At 44.3% G+C, this 18,463-nt stretch overlaps 1 protein-coding gene across 9 annotated transcripts in view; it reads left to right on the forward strand.

Annotated features, from left to right (window-relative positions):
• CACNA2D3 (calcium voltage-gated channel auxiliary subunit alpha2delta 3) overlaps window positions 1-18,463 on the forward strand; it is a 933,834-nt gene that overhangs the window by 838,974 nt on the left and 76,397 nt on the right. For all 9 annotated transcript variants that reach the window (XR_004272347.1, XR_004272353.1, XR_004272348.1 and 6 more), the window contains 2 exons: window positions 10,192-10,254; window positions 13,253-13,323. Coding sequence is in view for 2 of the 9 variants with exons in the window: in XM_032289508.1 (XP_032145399.1) it covers window positions 10,192-10,254; window positions 13,253-13,323 (134 nt within the window). In the remaining 7 variants the exon portion in view is untranslated. The remainder of the gene's footprint in view (window positions 1-10,191; window positions 10,255-13,252; window positions 13,324-18,463) is intronic.

Here is an 18,463-nt window from a genome sequence, read left to right on the forward strand (position 1 = left end):
TCTGCAAATAGAGACAATTTGACTTCCTCCTTTCCTATTTGAATGCCCTTTATTTCTTTTTCTTGCCTGATTGCTCTGGCTAGAACTTCTAATACTATATTGAATAGCAGTGGTGAGAGAGGGCATCCTTGTCTGGTGCCACATTTCAAGGGGAATGCTTCCAGTTTTTGCCCATTCAGTATGATATTGGCTGTTGGTTTGTCATAAATAGCTTTTATTATTTTGAGATACGTTCCATCAATACCTAGCTTATTGAGGGTTTTTAGCATAAAGGGCTGTTGAATTTTGTCAAAGGCCTTCTCTGCATCAATTGAGATAATCATGTGGTTTTTGTCTTTGGTTCTGTTTATGTGGTGAATTACGTTTATAGACTTGCGTATGTTGAACCAGCCTTGCATCCCCGGGATGAAGCCTACTTGATCATGGTGGATAAGCTTTTTGATGTGCTGTTGCAATCGGCTTGTCAGTATTTTATTGAAGATTTTTGCGTCTATGTTCATCATGGATATTGGCCTGAAGTTTTCTTTTCTTGTTGAGTCTCTGCCGGGTTTTGGAATCAGGATGATGTTGGTCTCATAAAATGATTTGGGAAGAATTGACACTGTTTTAAATAGAAAAGTCAGCCCTGCCTTCTCGGTGTTTCAGCAGACTCTAGCCATGTGTCATTCTCTTTCTTATAACTTTTAATTAGGCATGTGAGACCATGTTCCTCCTCTCCCCTAACTGCCCTCAAATAATCAGGTCCCCATTAAAAACAGCTGTGGGGGCTCATTACATTCAGGGCTTCTGGCTTCTCCACTGCACTGATGACCTGGCCCAACTCCTCAGGCTTATCAGACATACTTAGCCATAAATCAGTGCCCACCAGCCCCTTTGTCTCCCCCATCAGTGCACTCTCTGGGTCTTGGCAGAAGTGCCCTGGCTGGTAGGTGGAGCCAGTGTGCCAGATGCTCTGCCATCTTGTAGAAGTGCATCTTTGGTTGGTCTAGTCAGAGCCTGAGCCATGGTACTTGGAGGACCTGACCATGGGGTCAACTGTTAAGGAGCCCCATTTCACCCAGGGTGAATGTTAACTTCAGAGCCATTGAGGCAACAGTTCACACACTCACTCCTTCCTTTAAGACATGTTTACCGAACCCTTCTTAGGCACCTGGTGCCTGGCTGAGCACGGGGCATTCAATGGGAAGCAAAGTCAGAAATGGCCCTGCTCTCCTGGAGCTTACTGGTTAGCAGGAGAGAGAAACTTACATGATCATCAGTTGTGATAACTTTTGCAGAGTGAACTGACATGCAGTGGTCTGGGAAGGCTCCTCTGACATTTAAGTCAACGGAAGGAGATGACATTGAAGACAATTCCTAAAGCCTGAGAAGAGCTTTGCAAGCAGAGGGCACCACTGTAGAGGCACCGAAGTGGCAAAGAGTCACTGGGGTCAAGGAAAACACGGTTAGCATTCAGGTCAGAAGGGAGGAACGAGGGTCGAGTTCACCTCTAATCTCAGTCTGACCTGTAGGTGCTAGGGTTTCCTCACTGCATTCAGTCTCTTCTTCCACCCACCTTTGCAACACTTCTCATCTGATGAGAGCACCAGGAATTGGCAAAGACAGTGGAAGGTGAGAAGGTGTTTCCTACTGAGGCATTGGAAGAGGTGTGAGTGAGGGCAGTGAGAAGATCGAAAACTTCATGATCAAAGTCAGCTCTACTCTTTCTTGTCCCAAAGGAATAGAGACTCATGTCCCCTATTAAATATCTCTAAGACTTTTCACGGCCTTGTAAGCATTTCCTCTGGCATCAGAAAGACCTGCTTGAATTATGACAGGGCGAGGAGATGGGCTGCCTCGAGGCAGCCAGGCGCCTGCGTGTTGGACCAACCAGCTCAGCGAGAGGGTGGGTTTGAGGATCCTTGGAATAGCGACAGAGGACGGGTGAGGGGCCACAGGTGACCCCTACTGAGCACGTCTTTCCCAGGTTACCCCTCTGCAATAAATTTTTTCAAAAGACTGTCTTTTGCTACGATCATTAGTTAATGAAAAGGTAGAGCAAATGATTGAAATAAGCATCAGTGTATTCCACAGTGGAAAGACCAGGGGTTGGATCACGAGACCTGGAGAAAAGCAGCAAGGAGTGGCACCTTCCTGAGCCTGAGGTACAGAGATTCAGGCCCCACTCTCAGATGCAGGAACCTAGTGTGTGTGTGTCTCTCCCTCTCTCACTACAAATGAAGACAACAGGTGGTACGATACCAGCTTTCTAAGTAAGTTGTTTCACCAATCGAAGCAAAAAAGAGGCATCCTTCAAAACAAAAGGCAAAACAAAAAGCAACAAAGCTCAGCCAGTCTGCCAGGACCTCCTGCTATGAACTGTGTAACAACTTCCCTTTCTGAAAATCTGTAAAATTGTAGCATTAGGATGCTTGTAAAAATGACACATCGTAGGTGACCAATAAACATTTGCTGAGCAGATGTAAGCCTGTGTTCTTGGAGGACTTACCGTGCACTAGGTACTATGCTCAGCACTAGGTACTATGCTCAGCACTTTAAATGTACACTCCCATTTAATCTTCTCAGCAACCTTATGGAATAGTTGTTGCTATCTCCATCTTTCAGATCAGAAAACAGACTCGGAGCCTTAGACTTTGTTCGAGGTCACAAGGATAGCAAATGTCATTCTCTGATTCTAAGACTGGTGCCTTATCCTTTGGGCTAGTACGCCTTCCAGTGGACACAGGGTTAGTACTGCCATTTGTCACTCCCAGGCACCCTGCCCTTCTAATCTGTGACTGCCCAATTCCCACGACCTGGGTTGGGGCTTTAACTTCATGTATCTACCTGATCTGCCTCTGTGACCAAGAATCAGACTTCTCTGAGTAATACCGAGCCATCCAGTAGTTGCAGAATGATGCGTACTTTAAAACATCAACTTCTCTCTGTGCTCTCTACCCCCACCCTTTATTGCTGCATTTTTAGAACAACCTCATCTCCAGTTGTTTTGCCAAAGGTAGCTGTGGAGTAGGTGCTTACAGGGCCTGTTTGAGCCCCTAATTTCTTCAATCTCTTCAACCTGTTAGTGCACCCTTGGGGCAGGGTGACAGACAGACATCGTTTAAGATGGTGGGCTTAGGGTAGCACAGTGAGGGAAAGCTGAGAAAATACTTCCCCTTTTTCCTTGTATTGGACAGGCCATATGGAGAAGGCAATTGAACATTATTTATTGTAAAGTGACATAGAAAAAACATTTGATCAGACCGGATGCTAGCTAATTCTGTCCTGATTTATCCATAAACCCAGCACTCCGACCCCTTAACTCCAGTGGGCTTACTCCATCTACTCCACTATACTTCTCAATAATAATTTAATCCAAGTGGTCATTGACAGGGAGGTCTATTTAGAAAGTCATCTCTTGTCGCTAAATTTGCCTTTTAATATTTATAGTTAGGCAAAGTAACAGCAGTATCTATAAAGAAAATGCGGCTGGGGGCAGTGGCTCACACCTGTAATCCAGCACTTTAGGAGGCCAAGGCAGGCAGTTCACTTGAGGTCAGGAATTTGAGACCAGCCTGGCCAACATGGTGAAATCCCATCTTTCCTAAAAATACGGAGAGTAGCCGGGCGTTGTGGTGCATGCCTGTAGACCCAGCTACTCAGGAGGCTGAGGCAGGAGAATTGCTTGAACCCAAGAGACAGGAGAGTACAGTGAGCCCAGATCACAGGCCACTCCTCTGCAGCCTGGGCGACAGAGCCAGACAAAGGAGAGAGAAGGGAGGGGAAGGGGTAGGGGGAAGGAGGGAGGAAAGGAGGGAGGAAGGAAGGAAGGAAGGGAAATAAGGGGGAAGGAAGGAAGACGTTAAGGGAAGGAGGGAAGAAGGAAAGGGATGGAAGAAGGGAAGGAAGGAAGGAAAATGCAGTGACACCTTTCAGATTCAGTGATCTAGATCTGTATCACTGACAAAGCACCCTGCCTTGGACCTGTGGTTTTTCTCAGTGATTTGTAAATCCCAATGTTGGCACTGCCTGTTTCTTACTTAATATGGTGCAGAAGCCTTATTATACTCAGTGTAACCTTGGAATTCAAAGTTAGCCATGAACAAGTGGGGCATCTTCTCTGCTGCCAGATTTCTGTCCTGGAATCTTAATATAAGGGGGGAAAGTTGATTTGAATAGTGTGAAATAGAAGCATGGTACAAGAAATAAATATCAACTGGTACTCAGTGTAGCAGAAATAAATGCTGTTCCCCAGCCCATGCACAGGAAATGTGCCCACTGCTGGGGAATGTGTGAGGCCCAGGCCAGGTACAGTGGCTCACGCCTGTAATCCCAGCACTTTGGGAGGCCAAGGCAGGAGGATCACTTGAGGTCAGGAGTTCAAGACCAGCCTAGGAAACGTGGTGAAACCCTGTCTCTATTTTTAAAAATACAGAAAAATTTTCTGGGCATGGTAGTGCATACCTGTAATCCCAGCTGCTTGGGTGGCTGAGACAGGAGAATCACTTGAGTCCAGGAGGCAGAGGTTGCAGTGAGCTGAGATCACGCCACCATACTCCAGCCTGAGCCACAGAGTGAGACTCTGTCTCAAAACAACAACAACAACAACAACAACAACAACAAAAGTGGCCCCTCTGGAAAAACATGGAAGCTTAGGCATGTTGTCCTTCAGGAGCCCTGGCCAGTTCTCCCCTTGTTCCTCTTCCCATCATTGTTTGGCAGCGTGTAGACAATCTTACCAAAATGAGAAGTTCATTAAGTGTATGTTTAGACTCTAGCCTATAATGGACTTATTTTTTTCTTCCGTAGATTATTCCTTAGCAAGTGGTGGAGATGGATAGAAAAGTCGCCCTAAGCCATGTCTTGGTTCAGATATTAGCTTAAGAATTGCTATGCTCAGGGAGTCTAGGAACCTATAATTGGGGTTGATACCACTTGACTAAACTGACCCAGACATCAGTCACTTTTATTGTTTTTACTTGCTTTCAGCCACAATAATAACACCCCAGACACTTGGTATGTTGATTTTTCTGCCATTTGTTGTGGTTTCCTTTGGTAGTAGGTGACAGACAAGATCTGTCTTAGATATCTAGAGATTAGATATAGATATACATATAGGTATAGAAATAGATACACACATACACACATTATATAAAGGGATTGCTTTTTTCAAATAAGGAAAGCCTTCCATGAGCAGGCAGGACCCTGAGACCCTATCTGTGTCCTGCCGTCTTTTAGAAAGTAGGCGTGGGGGTCAGCCAGTAGAAGGAGTGTGGGCTTTGGAGTCCCATAGCAGTGGACTCAGATCTCACTTAGATGTGTGTGACCTTGGAGAAAACATCACTCTGGGGCTCAGTTTTCTCTTCTTTCCAAGAGAAAAATCCCCTGCTTGACTGTGAAAAGTGAGGTTTGCATGAGTTGATGTCCTCCTGTAGCTGCCATTCTCCTTATTCTTCTTCTTACGTTGTTATTGTTATCATTAGTGGCAATCGTGTTTTATTAAAAACCTTTTGTGTGATAGTTTTCATCTGGTATTCTCCCAAGGTGGCCACTCCCCTATTTTTGGAGCTTGGTTTTCCAAGTTCTGAGTTAAAACAGTGTTTCCTCCTACTTCAGAGCTCTCACCTCTGTTCCTTCCACACCAGAAGTGGGAGGAGCAGGGCAGGTGCCTGAGAAGTGAGTCTTCTGACCTCCTTTCTACTGGTGCTGGCTATGATAAGGAGCATTATAAGGAGGACCTCCTTCTAAAAAGAGAGGTCGGAAAAAGAACCAGATGTTTACAGCAAATAATGAAAAGTTATTTTGAAGATTTGTCTCTAAATCAAGTGGAAAGTATGAAACTGTTTATTTTTTAAATAAATTTAGGTTATAATTGCAGCTGTCCTCTAATTTTCCAAAGAAACAAATGTAGTGGGATTTTAGGGGCCAGGAGTTTAGTGTTTCTGATGAGATGATAAAACAGCACAATATTGAATCCTTCACTTTACATTTGATTTTTCTCAGAATGACCACAAAAAGGGTCAAATATAGTAAAGAATTTGATCTGTTTTCCCAGGTGTTTTTCTTATTCCCTTGCTGTTGAAATTATTCTCCTTGGAAGTACTTCGCATGTCTTCTCTGTAGCAAGTAGTTTTTCATGTTTCTGCCTCTGACGGATGCTAATGTGCCAGTGGCTTCCTGTGTGATTGGAGCTGTTCAACATTACTTTCATGGACTTCATATCTTGCCTCTTTCTCAAGATTTCCAATTGACTTTATACCTTGTACCTGTATTGCATTGCTCGATATTTACAACGTTAGGCAAACAGAGAGATATTGACCAAAGATGTAGGTCTAATAGCAAGAGTACTAATTAGTTAGAGATACTGGCGTAGGAACTAATTTTATACTTAGGAGTAGAGGTTATGATGATTTGTGGCACCATATGCAACTGTGGGGATTTGAATATTGACAATATCTGAATATGGAGGCCACTTCTGTACTCAACACATATTTACTAATTCAACAGGTTAACCTCCCCTTGCCTCAGAGTCTGTGTCTGCAGAGTGAGCATCATGATGTTACCAGAAAGGGGTCCCAATCCAGACCCCAAGAGAGGGTTCTTGGACCTCACACAAGAAATAATTCAGGGCATGTCTGTAAAGTGAACGTAAGTTTATTAAAAACGTAAAGGAATGAAAGGATGGCTATTCCATCGGCAGAGCAGCCCTAATGGCTGCTGGTTGCCCATTTTTATGGTTATTTCTTGATGATATGCTAAACAATGGGTGGATTATTCATGCCTCTCCTTTTTAGACCATAGAGGGTATCTTTCTGACATTGCCGTGGCATTTGTAAACTGTAATGGTGCTGGTGGGAGAGCAGCAGTGAGGATGACCAGAGGTCACTCTTGTTGCCGTCTTGTTTTTGGTGGGTTTTAGCTAGCTTTTTTTACTGCAACCTGTTTATCAGCAAAGTCTTTATGACCGGTATCTTGTGGTGACCTCCTATCTCATCCTGTGACTTAGAATGCCTTAACTGTCTGGAAATGCAGCCCAGCAGGTCTCAGTCTTGTTTAACCCAGCCCCTATTCAAGATGGAGTTGCTCTGGTTCAAACACCTCTGACATTTCCCCCTTACCTTTTATAAGAAAACCTTAATTTACCACAGGCCAGGAACCCTGTACAGGGACTGTATAGACAGGTATGGGGCTAGTTTTTCAAGGGCTTTTCTTGGCTCTCTAAGTCACGTTTGATTCCTTAAAAGAAAACACACCATTCCAGTCAAAGCCTTGGTAAAACAACCAGTTTCTCCAATTGTGTCCTGTTACAGAAGACAACAGATTCTTACTGCACTGAAGTAAGAATGTTTTCTTTTATAACAGGGCAAAGAACTATATTGCCCAGAGCAAAATACATGTGACAAAACACAGACATTAGCCCCTCTGCTTAGTGCCCAGTATCAAACTGGCAACACTCATACTCGCCGTCCGTTGGGCCTCATCACTGTTAATCCAACCTCCTACCAGGAGTTTCAACTTGTTGCCTCTGGGCAATATGGTGGCCTCGAGTTACAGAAAACATGAAAGGAGAGAGAGGAAAGCATTGCCTGACGCCAGGTGGGGAAGGTGAAGAGCTCAGCGAGACCAGAGGAAGACCCACCTATTTCAGTCAAACTGAAAAGTTTAGGCTGCCACTTGTTGGTAGTGAAGGGATCTTCTCCAGCAGTCTCATCAGCTCTCAAGTTTCTCTTTTTTGGGGGAGGAAAAAACTCCCTATGTCCCATTGTCCTATACATGTCTCATCCTGTCATCCATAGCCCTCAGCAAAAAATGCAAGACAGATTAATCCAAAGAGAATAGTAGTTAACATTCCATAGTGCCAAACCCATTCTTAGCCAAGAGGAACTTTACTGAGAAGCTCCTCTAACCCCCTAAATCCTAGGAAGGACTCTAACTTTCCTAAGTTGAGCCTTGAACCCAAGTCCGAGCAAGTGTCCTTGCCTTTCATTAATAGGAGCCTTTAACCCACTCTGTCTTAGGAGAGATTCTAACTCCCCTAAGTTGGGTCTCTAACCCAAGCCCATTCTTTACCCAGGTTGATGCACCCCACTTACCCAAAGTCAGCCAGTTGGATCGGGGGTCTCTTCCGTATCATCCCTTTGGGATTCACCAGAAAGATGTTACTGAAAAGGGTCCTGATGCAGACCCCAAGAGATGGTTCTTGGATCTCATGTAAGAAAGAATTCAGAGCAAGTCCATAAAGCAACTTGAAAACAAGTTTTGTAGGAAAGAAAAGGGATCAAGAATGGTTACACTGTAGGCAGAGCATCCCTGAGGGCTGCTGGTTGCCCATTTTTAAGGTTTTTTTTGAAATTGTAGGCTAAACAAGGGGTGTATTATTCATGCCTCCCCTTTTTAGACCATATAGGGTAACTTCTTGACATTGCCGTGACGTTTGTTCACTGTCATGGCGCTGCTGGGAGTATAGCAGTGAAGATGACCAGAGGTCACGCTCATCACCATCTTGGTTTTGGTAGGTTTTAGCCAGATGCTTTACTGCCACCTGTTGTATCAGTAAGGCCTTTATGACCTGTATGTTATACTGACCTCCTATCCCATCCTGTGGCTTAGAATGCCTTAACTTCCTGGGAATGCAGCCCAGTAGGTCTCAGACTCATTTTCTCCAGCCCCTAAAGATGGAATTGCTCTGGTTCAAATACCTCTGACAGTGATATTTAGGTCAGCAAGGATTTGTCTATTATGACCCAATGTAGGCTAAGTTAAAACTCATTGTAGTACTAGTATAATCTAAGGCATTACTGTCCAAAAGAACTTTCCACAGAGATGGAAATGTCCAAAAGTGTAGCCACTAACCAGAGGTAGCTGTGGAACCCTTGAAATGTGACTCGTGTAACTAAGAAACTGAATTTGTAGTTGCTTTTAATTAAGTTGAAATTAAATTTAAATTTGCATAAGGCTGGTGGCTACCATATTGGAAACACAGCTCTGTGAGATTGTTTCCATAATGCTATCTCCTGACAATGGGGAAAGTTTATCGAGACTCCCACCAAAACCAAGGTAGTTTCCCTGAGGCCGAGGAGAGCTTCTTCAATAACAAGGTTGTGAACAGGTTACCCAAGTAATTCTTCTGATTCCTTTGTATGATCATGAGAAGCTCTGCTGTTCACCATAACAGCCAACCCTTTTATAAAGGCTGCTAGCAGGGCTTTAAATTTTCTGTTGATTCTGCAGTCACTGTCTAGTAATAAAGGATGGACCTTTCTGACCAGCTCACTGCTGCCCTTTTGTGCCTAACCAGAACCAACCCTGCGGATAGGCAAATATCCCAGAAAACATCAGCCCGGTGGTGGCCTGGAGCTAGGCGGAATTTAGCTCAGAGTAAAGATATGTTACAAATTAAATGTTGCAGTCGGTATGTAAAGCTGCAATAAATAGAAACTGAGTTACATCAAGGACTGAATTAAACCTTAAGTTTAAACTCCACAGCACTATAATTAAAACTTAGCCTGTAGCAAATCATTCACTTGAGATTAAAGTAGTGTGGGGGAAGCAGAGGTTTGGGCTTACCTTGCTTTCTACAATTTATAAGTATGAGCTACCAAAAGCTAACAGCCCTGCCCCCAAATCCAGCTCCCAATTAAAAACACAGTTTGAAAACCTTTAGGAGGCCTGAGGGGCCCCTTTAACAGAAGTCTGCCCCTTCCCCCCTGCCTCAGTCTATGAACAAATTAAAAAATATTACCTGGTCCCCTGATGGTCCTCTGAGCTGACACGGTGTTTTCATTAATACATCATTAGGGTAATGACATTGTGCTGGCATTTTGCTTTCGAAACAGCCTGCACTTCAACCGCCAATACAGGCTCGGGGGCTTCTGTGCACTTTGTTCCTGGGAAGTATTATTCAGGTCATATAGAGGAAAAAAAAAAAGACAAACTGTAACTCATCATTGTTTAATGCATGTGCTTTTTATCCCAATCTGGATCATTCAAGACTTGTTCGGTGTTTTTTGTTTGTTAGTTTTGCAGAGTGAACACCTGGGTTATCTTAACCATGGCCTTAATGCCTAGAGCCAGCAGGTTTTTGCAATTCCCTGAAAACAGTTGCCTTCCAAAAATACAGGTTTCTCTCGGGTTGGAACTACGGCGTTCCGTTTAACAGCAGTGTGATGGCCTGAAGTTGAAGCTGTTGTTTTTTTGTTTTTAATTTTCTAGACTGTGAACTGTTACCTCATAGACAATAATGGATTTATTTTGGTGTCTGAAGACTACACACAGGTGAGTGAAAATTTTCTACCGACTCAAAGTAAGGAGCTCAGAATGTGCTTGGGTTAGGGGGAACAAATTGTGGTGTTAAAACTTTGAGACAATGATCTTTATTTAGGAGGTAATAGCAGGAGATTATAAAACCTTATTTCCATCCCTCTAAGAATGCCACAGTCTGCTTCTCAGCAGGCCCCAAAGAGTTTTTACCTCCCAGTGTGGGGTACAGGGGGGTGACAGTGCCCGGGGTCTGTTCTCTCACTCATAAAATGTTCAATTTATAGAACTCTTAGCCTTAGAGTTGTCTGTGCCACATAAAGAACTTTTCCCTCAAGGGTGGAGTGCCTTAAATAGTTTGTGCAACTTTCAGATGATTTTTCCTTCTGATTTTTCACCTTCATATGCATGCACACACATACATGTATGTTTCTACATAATGTTTATGGCTTTTTTCTGATTTTTGCTTTTTAAAAATCAGTTATCTGAGTTCAGGGATTAACAGCTTGGGCTCTCAACACCAAGGGACAAGGGTCCAGAGATGGAAGAGGAATATTCTCATTTGACTGCACCATGTGCAGCATAGGGGCAGGAGGGAGACAGATGAAAAGAAACCAAGCTGTGAGCTTGAGCACAGAAATCTCCACTCTGCCTGAAAATCAAAATAACTGTTAAAGTCAATGGTATTGTATTTGAGAAACAGGTTTTTCCATTCAGATTTGCTGCATTAAAACTTTTCCTGAAATGAGAAATGACATTAACGTATAAAAAAGGTAAAATACAAACAAGTTTAACAGTGCATATAATAAAGTAACACCACCAGAGAAGGAAGCTGGTTGCTGATGTCAGCACTCTTTCTTAACTAGTTTTGGGATTATCAGCAAGTTCCTTAACTTGTCTGAACCTCTAGATAGGTTCTGTACAGTGAGGACGGTTGACTATATAAGGTTTCTTCTAACTCAAATATTTGAGTATACCAATACATTATAATGAAGTCCCTTGTAAATTATTTAAAAGTCTTTAGTGGCCAGCAGTATGATAGGTTCGTTGCTTAATTAGTTAATCATCCTCAAGTGTGGCTTTTTAGGGTCTGAAATGAATGGTTTGGTGATTTGTAAACAGGGGCTCCAGGAAAGTTGAGGAATTGTGCTTTCATTTCCTCTCTCATTTTATGAGAATGTTATAGAATTTTCAGTGTGCCTTGCTTACACTGTTGAGACTCAGAATGCCCATTCCCAGTCTCCTGATGCTGAACATCACTAGACAGGGGACAGTCGATGGACATTAGTGAGATGAATGGGCCTATGAAACAAGGCCAGTCCCTGAGACAGCAGGAAAGTCCTTTGGCCTATAGTTATATGCCCCTTTGGCTGGGAGGAGGAACATAGGCATTCAAGAATCTATGGAGCAAGAACCCAAATAAGTTGTCTGGAAGGAGGAGCTCTATTCGTCTGCTCTACTCATGTAGGGCTGAGATAGGAATGATCCCAGGGCTCAGGAAGGATACAGTGGATGTCTTCCAGGGGTGAGTCCTGGACCAGCCAACAAGTGATGGAAACAGTGAGTGAGTCTGTTTCAGCCATGAGCAGCCATGACCACTACAGATTCCCTGCTCTGTCTCTCCATGGAATAAGCCTGCAGTAGACCCAGTGAGCCTGCCAGCCTGCTTGGCCTGGGCTTGTTTGATGTTGTCTGACTTCCTGTGCCCCAATTAGGATAATTCTTCTCCATCTAACAACCAGTTTCATTGAAACTGGCATATTTATACACACGAAATACAAATGTCCTTGCTCCTAGCAGTAGTACATGCCCATAGAGTTTACAAAAGTTTCCAAGTTTCCCTGTAGTGAAAAAGGAAGTGCTCAATATTCAGTCAGAGAAATGCTGTTTCCTTCTTCCTCCTTTTCAGCTCCCTGTACATTTTGCCAAAGTTTTTGTATATATCTTGCTGCCTGAAAACTCCCAGGAGTGTGGTTGAAGTCACTCAGTTGCAATGGAATTGGGGTTTAGTTAATACAAAGCCTAAGGAATTTATATAATTTGGATTCGTATTGCAGTGCCCTCCACCACCTACTCACAAGCTATAAATCTTCAGGGCACCCAGAGCAGAGATGGGGCTTCTCTGCTGGGCAACACTGGCTCATTCCAGCATGTTGGCAGAAGAAGGCGGTTGCTGCAGACTCTGTTCCATGCACTTCATATGCCCTCCCCCATGGGACACCTTGCATGATAGTGGCTCCAGAAGTTAAGAGGGCATGCATGAGGATGTTAATCCTTCATTCCACCATTCAAAGTTCACAAATCTTGGCAAGCACCAAGAAGTAGATTTACAAAAACATCAGCCTGGTGGCGTGGAATGACTGCAAAGCTTCAAATGACCTTCAGACAGCCTCAGATGGGGGGGAAGGCCATTACAAGTCTGATGGCCATGCTGCCTCCTCAAGGGGCTGGATAGTCTTACTCTTGGTCAATGTGTCAACTGCCTATGACAAAATGAAAGTGATCCTCAGAAAGCGATTCTGAGAAAGGACGGATTCTCAACTGCAGGAAATTTATAGGGCTGATGAAGTGGACTGCTATATTTCCCTAAACAGGTCATCCAGGAATTATAAACAATTATTTTTATTAGTGCTTAGGAAGCCCTCTCATAGCCTGTTTCTGCCTATATGAGTAGTCTTTTAATCACAAGGGATTATGTGCAGATTACTACCTACTCCATCCAAGGGTAGTGGGGTATGTGTGTGTGCACATGCGTGTGCGTGCATGTTTTAATTTCAGCATTCAGCATGAGTTACCCAACCCCCTCCCATGTACTGTGGAAGCGTGCACATCTGCTCACTAGTTTGCTTTGTAATCCTATAACTTCTCATGACTGTTAAAACCTTTTCTACTTTCCTGAAAACCTGCCTTTTGCTCCTCTCAGTTCCAAGACACAGACTGTGTCCCTTTACATTTCTTCTCTCCTGTTTGGCCACATTATTTATCTACACCTCCTCATATGTCTTCTTCCCCATAGACTGGAGACTTTTTTGGTGAGATCGAGGGAGCTGTGATGAACAAATTGCTAACAATGGGCTCCTTTAAAAGGTAAGGGTTTTATGGTCCATTGCATTCCCCCCAAAAGTTTTCCTAAATAAAATAAAACAAACCAAGGTCAAATAAAGCAAGCCCAGACTTGACCCCGTAGCTGGTTTTTACTTGTGTTCATGCTCCAAAAGATCTTGCTGAAATTCGATGCCTCTTGCCTGAGTGTTAGGGGCTTAGAAACTCAGCTCACAATGAGTTTCCTGTTCACCCAGCAGAGAGTTTATTGGAGGCCAATATTGAAGTAGGAGGCTGCACTGTGATATGATTGTGTCAGTCTGAAGCAAGTCACTGTGAAGAATTAGGAAAGGCTTTCACCTGGCCAGAAGGGTAGAGTGTATTTCGTCTCCTGCTGATGAACCTGGGAAGCTTCCTAGAACTCTGGCACTTAGGGATGAAAGGTGATATTTAGAGACTTCTTGATGTCATTTTAGAAAATCAAGTGAAAATTCTCAAAACCCGCTCTTGATGGAGGTAAGTTTAAGTCTGCTTCTGGAAGAAAACCTAGATGGTGCCAAATTCCATAAGTGGCAGGTACTGACTACTCATCCAGGGGTGAGAACTCTCGCTGACCCCGAATAAAGCTTGTGTAGAACAGCTTCCTTATGGCCCCATGTCCCTCATGGGCAGAGCAGCCACGCTCTTGGGAACACCTGCACTTCTGGGTAAAGACATCACTCAATGAGATCAGTGTGTTAGAATGTCTCCCTGGGGTCTGTGCTGTCTCCCCTACCTTGGCCTCCCAGGAAGAATGTTAGCCTTTGAAGTGGTGTTTTAATGGGCATATTTGATGCTGCTAAATATATAATGGCATGGAATCCAAGGATGGCCCTCCAGCTTCCCTGAGAGATCCATTGCACATTGGCGACCAGTAGGTAGGCAGGCCCTTGGTTTATTACTCCCCTGCAGCTGAATGGCTAGGAAGTGTTAGCTCAGGAAATCAAACTTTTAAGCCAGTCAACAAGACCGACTGAGCACTTTGCTGAAAGCAGGGAATTCAAAAATGATGACCCAGTTTTTGAAATTCCATAGCTTATTTGTGCCAGAAGGGAGGAAAAAAAAAATGATATAAAAAACTGACCTAGCACCAGCACTTCTTCCATCTCTGACACGCTTGCTGGTTCTCAGGCCTGCCTGTAGCAGATCGTCCCCTCCTGCTCCTTTCCCTTAAAAAAAAAATTCAAGTACAGTTTTCTTCTTCGCCAGGAGTCGTACACATGCTTGAAAACTCTGCTTGGATCTGAGCTGCCTTGGCTGTGGAGTTTTCCATGACTTCTTCAAGCTTCCTGCGGCAGCTCCTGGCCTGCCATCCAGGGCACCGCTGACTTTTCCTATCTTTATGTGGATGTGTGCATTTGTATCCTGTTAACTTGTTTTCAACTGGGTTGGGGGAGGAGACAAAAGATGAAGAATAATCGCACACATGTTTCTCATTTGAAAGCACATTTTTCAACTTCTTTAACAAACCTACTTTTTTCCTCTCCCTCTTGGATATTCCTTTCAAACTGTTTGGTGGGAGAAAGAGAAAGGCTGTAATGGAATTTTGAACCTCTGGTCTTCTCCTTCATGTGGGTGAAAGTGCAGTTGGCATGAATCTGGAACTTTCTTTTACTATAAGAGTAGCCAACATAATTGAGAAAATGGAAGGGCTAGAAACTCAATTATTACATCAACTTCTGTCATCCAGGAGCTAGTTGACAAACCTCCTGGGCCTCTTTGAAGGCCCTCCTCGTTGGGCCAGTAGAACATTGAGAGTTTGAGTTTTGGAGTCGGACAGACTGGGGTCAAATCTAGGCTCTGACATTACCAGTTGCTTGACTTAATCAGGTTACCTCTCCAAACACTGGCTTCTCTACATGGAAAATGACAATGACAATAATTGCTTCCAAGGGTTGCTGTCAGAGCTAGTGAGATTATAATAAGCATAACGTTCTTAGCATAGATCCTGGCATATGTGAAGAGCTTGATTAGTTGTGAGCTGCAGCTGTGATTTTTGTCGTTGTAGATCTTTGCCCTGTCTTGGATTTGCTTTCCACTTGGCACCAGGTATCGCTTCATCTACATTTACACCTTGCCTGGCAGGCTTCCCATGACACCTTATGATGAGTCTCTAGTGTTGGAAGACCATAGTCCTTGAAATCACACATTTGGGTCCTTGCCCTTCCCAGAATGCAGGGCTTGCTCAGAGCATCAGGTTGACAGTCCTGTCATTCAGAGAAGATCTTTATTTCAGAAGCATTGAACAGATATAGTTGGCTGTAACTGACAGCACTGTGGGTAAAAAGTCATGCACTATATTGAATTGAGCCCACCCCCAAACATGGGTTACATGAAGCTGCATTGCTTTGGTTAGCCCAGGTGAAACTTGGGATCAGTTCACTGTGCTGACCGCTCATTTCAGCATCTTGGGCAGCACTGGAGTGGCCCTCAGTTTCTTTATCTGATAGGCTTATACCCAATCCTAAAGAAACAAATTTCAGGCTGGGCGCAGTGGCTCACACCTGTAATCCCAGCACTTTGGGAGGCTGAGGTAGGTAGATCACTTGAGGTCAGGAGTTCAAGACCAGCCTGGCCAACAAGGTGAAACCCTGTCTCTACTAAAAATACAAAAATTAGCTGGGTTTGGTGGTATGTGACTGTAATCCTAGCTACTTGGGAGGCTGAGGCAAGAGAATTGCTTGAACCTGGGAGGTGGAGGTTGCAATAAGCCGAGAGCATGCCACTGCCCTCCAGCCTGGGCAACAGAGTGAGACTCCTTCTCAAAGAAAGAAGTTACATGCACATGAGCTCCACAAACCTCCTCCAGAAAGACAGAGCTCCAACTACCTCCACTACCTCCCTTCATAAACGCCCCTTTCCTTCTCTCCCTTGGTCTGTCTTTGCTGTCTCTCTCCAGGGAAGCAAGGCGATGCTTGCCTGGGTGACAGTAAACCTTTCCCATGATTATTCTGACTACTTACCTCGTGACCTGTTGGCTGTTCTACCTGACAGTGCCATCAGAGGGAAAGAACATCCACTTTGGGTCTGCAGTGCCAGGCAGAAGGAAAATACTGATTTATGTGAACAAGTTAACAACTTGAAATAATTCTGAGAAAGTCTCACAGTAGCATGTGAAACAATCTAAGAGGCAAAACTGACCACTTTTGGGCACTTCAGTTGACTCTTTGACCTGACTTTATCTAGCCAGCTTACATATGACCTAGTATCCAGGAGCCAACTCAAAGACCAATAGCTTCAGCAGCATGACAGTAATAATCATGGCCGCCTTCCCTGAGCACCCACCAGACTCCAGGCTTGGGTTGTCCTTACCCCTTTGCAGGCCTTTCAGCAATTCTGAGACAGGCATAAATAGGACTAGTCACAATTTGCAGGGTGCAAAATGAATATGTGGAGCCCCATGTTCAAAAAGCGTCAAGAGGGTTTTTTGTTGTTGTTGTTTTTGAGATGGAGTCTCACTCTGTCACCCAGGCTGGAGTGCAGAGGCACAGTCTTGGCTCCCCGAAACCACCACCTTCCAGGTTCAAGCAATTTTCCTGCCTCAGCCTCCCGAATAGCTGGGACTACAGGCGTGAACCACCATGTCTGGTTAATTTTTGTATTTTGAGTAGAGACAGGGTTTCACCATATTGGCCAGGCTGGCTTCGAACTCCTGACCTCATGATCCACCCAGCTTGGCCTCCCAAAGTGCTGGGGATACAGGCATAAGCCACTGCACCCTGCCAAGTGTCAAGAATTTTAAGATGCTGGCAGTGGAATATTAAACCAAGCACTGGCCCTTCTGAGCTCAGGGCTGTGCGGTCACATAGGTTTTGTGGCCCATGAAGCCAGCCCAGGGTGTAAATACACCCATTTTATAGTTGGAAATAATGAGGCTTGGAAAGGTTGACAATTTGCCCCAAGTCTCTGAGTAACAACACTGGATTCAAATGTTCCACAGTCTGAAAACCGAGAATTGTCAAGCTTCTGCCTGTTACCTGGCTCTGTGGACAATAGCATTGTGTGGGAAGCTTCCTTCTGTTGTGTTTCAGAGGTGAGGGCTAGCTGAGGAAGGCATAGGCTCAGCTGTGTCTTATCCAGGCAAGCAGAACTTTCAGGGTAAGAGGCCAATTGAGTGGTAAGAATGCTCAGGTTTCTTATCGCTGAAGTTGAAAAATTGTTAGCATAAGCCATGATCCCAGGCGTCAGCTGTTTTCTCATCCAATACCATATGCCTGGTCTACTTTTTGTGTTTCAAACACAGAACTTCAAACACATCTTCATTCTTACCACTGAAACTGAGTGGACTCTCTGAGTAGTGATTCATTTCTGGTTTTTCATCTTAACCATTTTCCTTTTTCACTCACATTTATGTCTAGTAAAAGTCTTGCTTTCGTATTTCTTAAAATCCACGTGCTGTGATTCTCTTTGCCACCCAGGCTGGAGTGCAGTGGCACGATCTTGGCTCACTGCAATCTCTGTCTCCTGGGTTCAAGTGATTTTCCTGTCTTAGCTTCCTGAGTAGCTGGGATTACAGGTACACACCATGTTGCCCGCCTAATTTTTGCATTTTTAGTAGAGGTGGGGTTTCATCATATAGGCTAGGCTGGTCTCAAACTCCTGACCTCAGGTGATCCCTCCACTTTGGCCTCTCAAAGTGCTGGGATTACAGGTGTGAGCCACCATGCCCTGCCTCTTGCAACTATTAAGAGAAAATTTAGCCTCAAAATTCTTTGATTAGAATTTGTTTATCCCTGGTAATGCAAACTCAGTATTGTCATGTATCTAGGGAAAAGGGGAAAAATACAGCCTGCCATAGGAGTCTTCTTTTTTCAAGGTTCCTTATAGGGCCTTTGTGATACTCTGGACTTGACATCAGGTTGAGGCCGGGCGCGGTGGCTCATGCCTGTAATCCCAGCACTTTGGGAGGCCGAGGCGGGTGGATCACGAGGTCAAGAGATCGAGACCATCCTGGTCAACACGGTGAAACCCCGTCTCTACTAAAACTACAAAAAATTAGCTGGGCATGGTGGCATGTGCCTGTAGTCCCAGCTACTCAGGAGGCTGAGGCAGGAGAATTGCCTGAACCCAGGAGACGGAGGTTGCGGTGAGCCGAGATTGCGTCATTGCACTCCAGCCTGGGTAACAAGAGCAAAACTCTGTCTCA

The sequence above is a fragment of the Sapajus apella genome, unplaced genomic scaffold, assembly GCF_009761245.1.
Source record: "Sapajus apella isolate SASKATOON/1434 unplaced genomic scaffold, GSC_monkey_1.0 scaffold23, whole genome shotgun sequence".
NCBI lineage: Eukaryota > Metazoa > Chordata > Mammalia > Primates > Cebidae > Sapajus > Sapajus apella.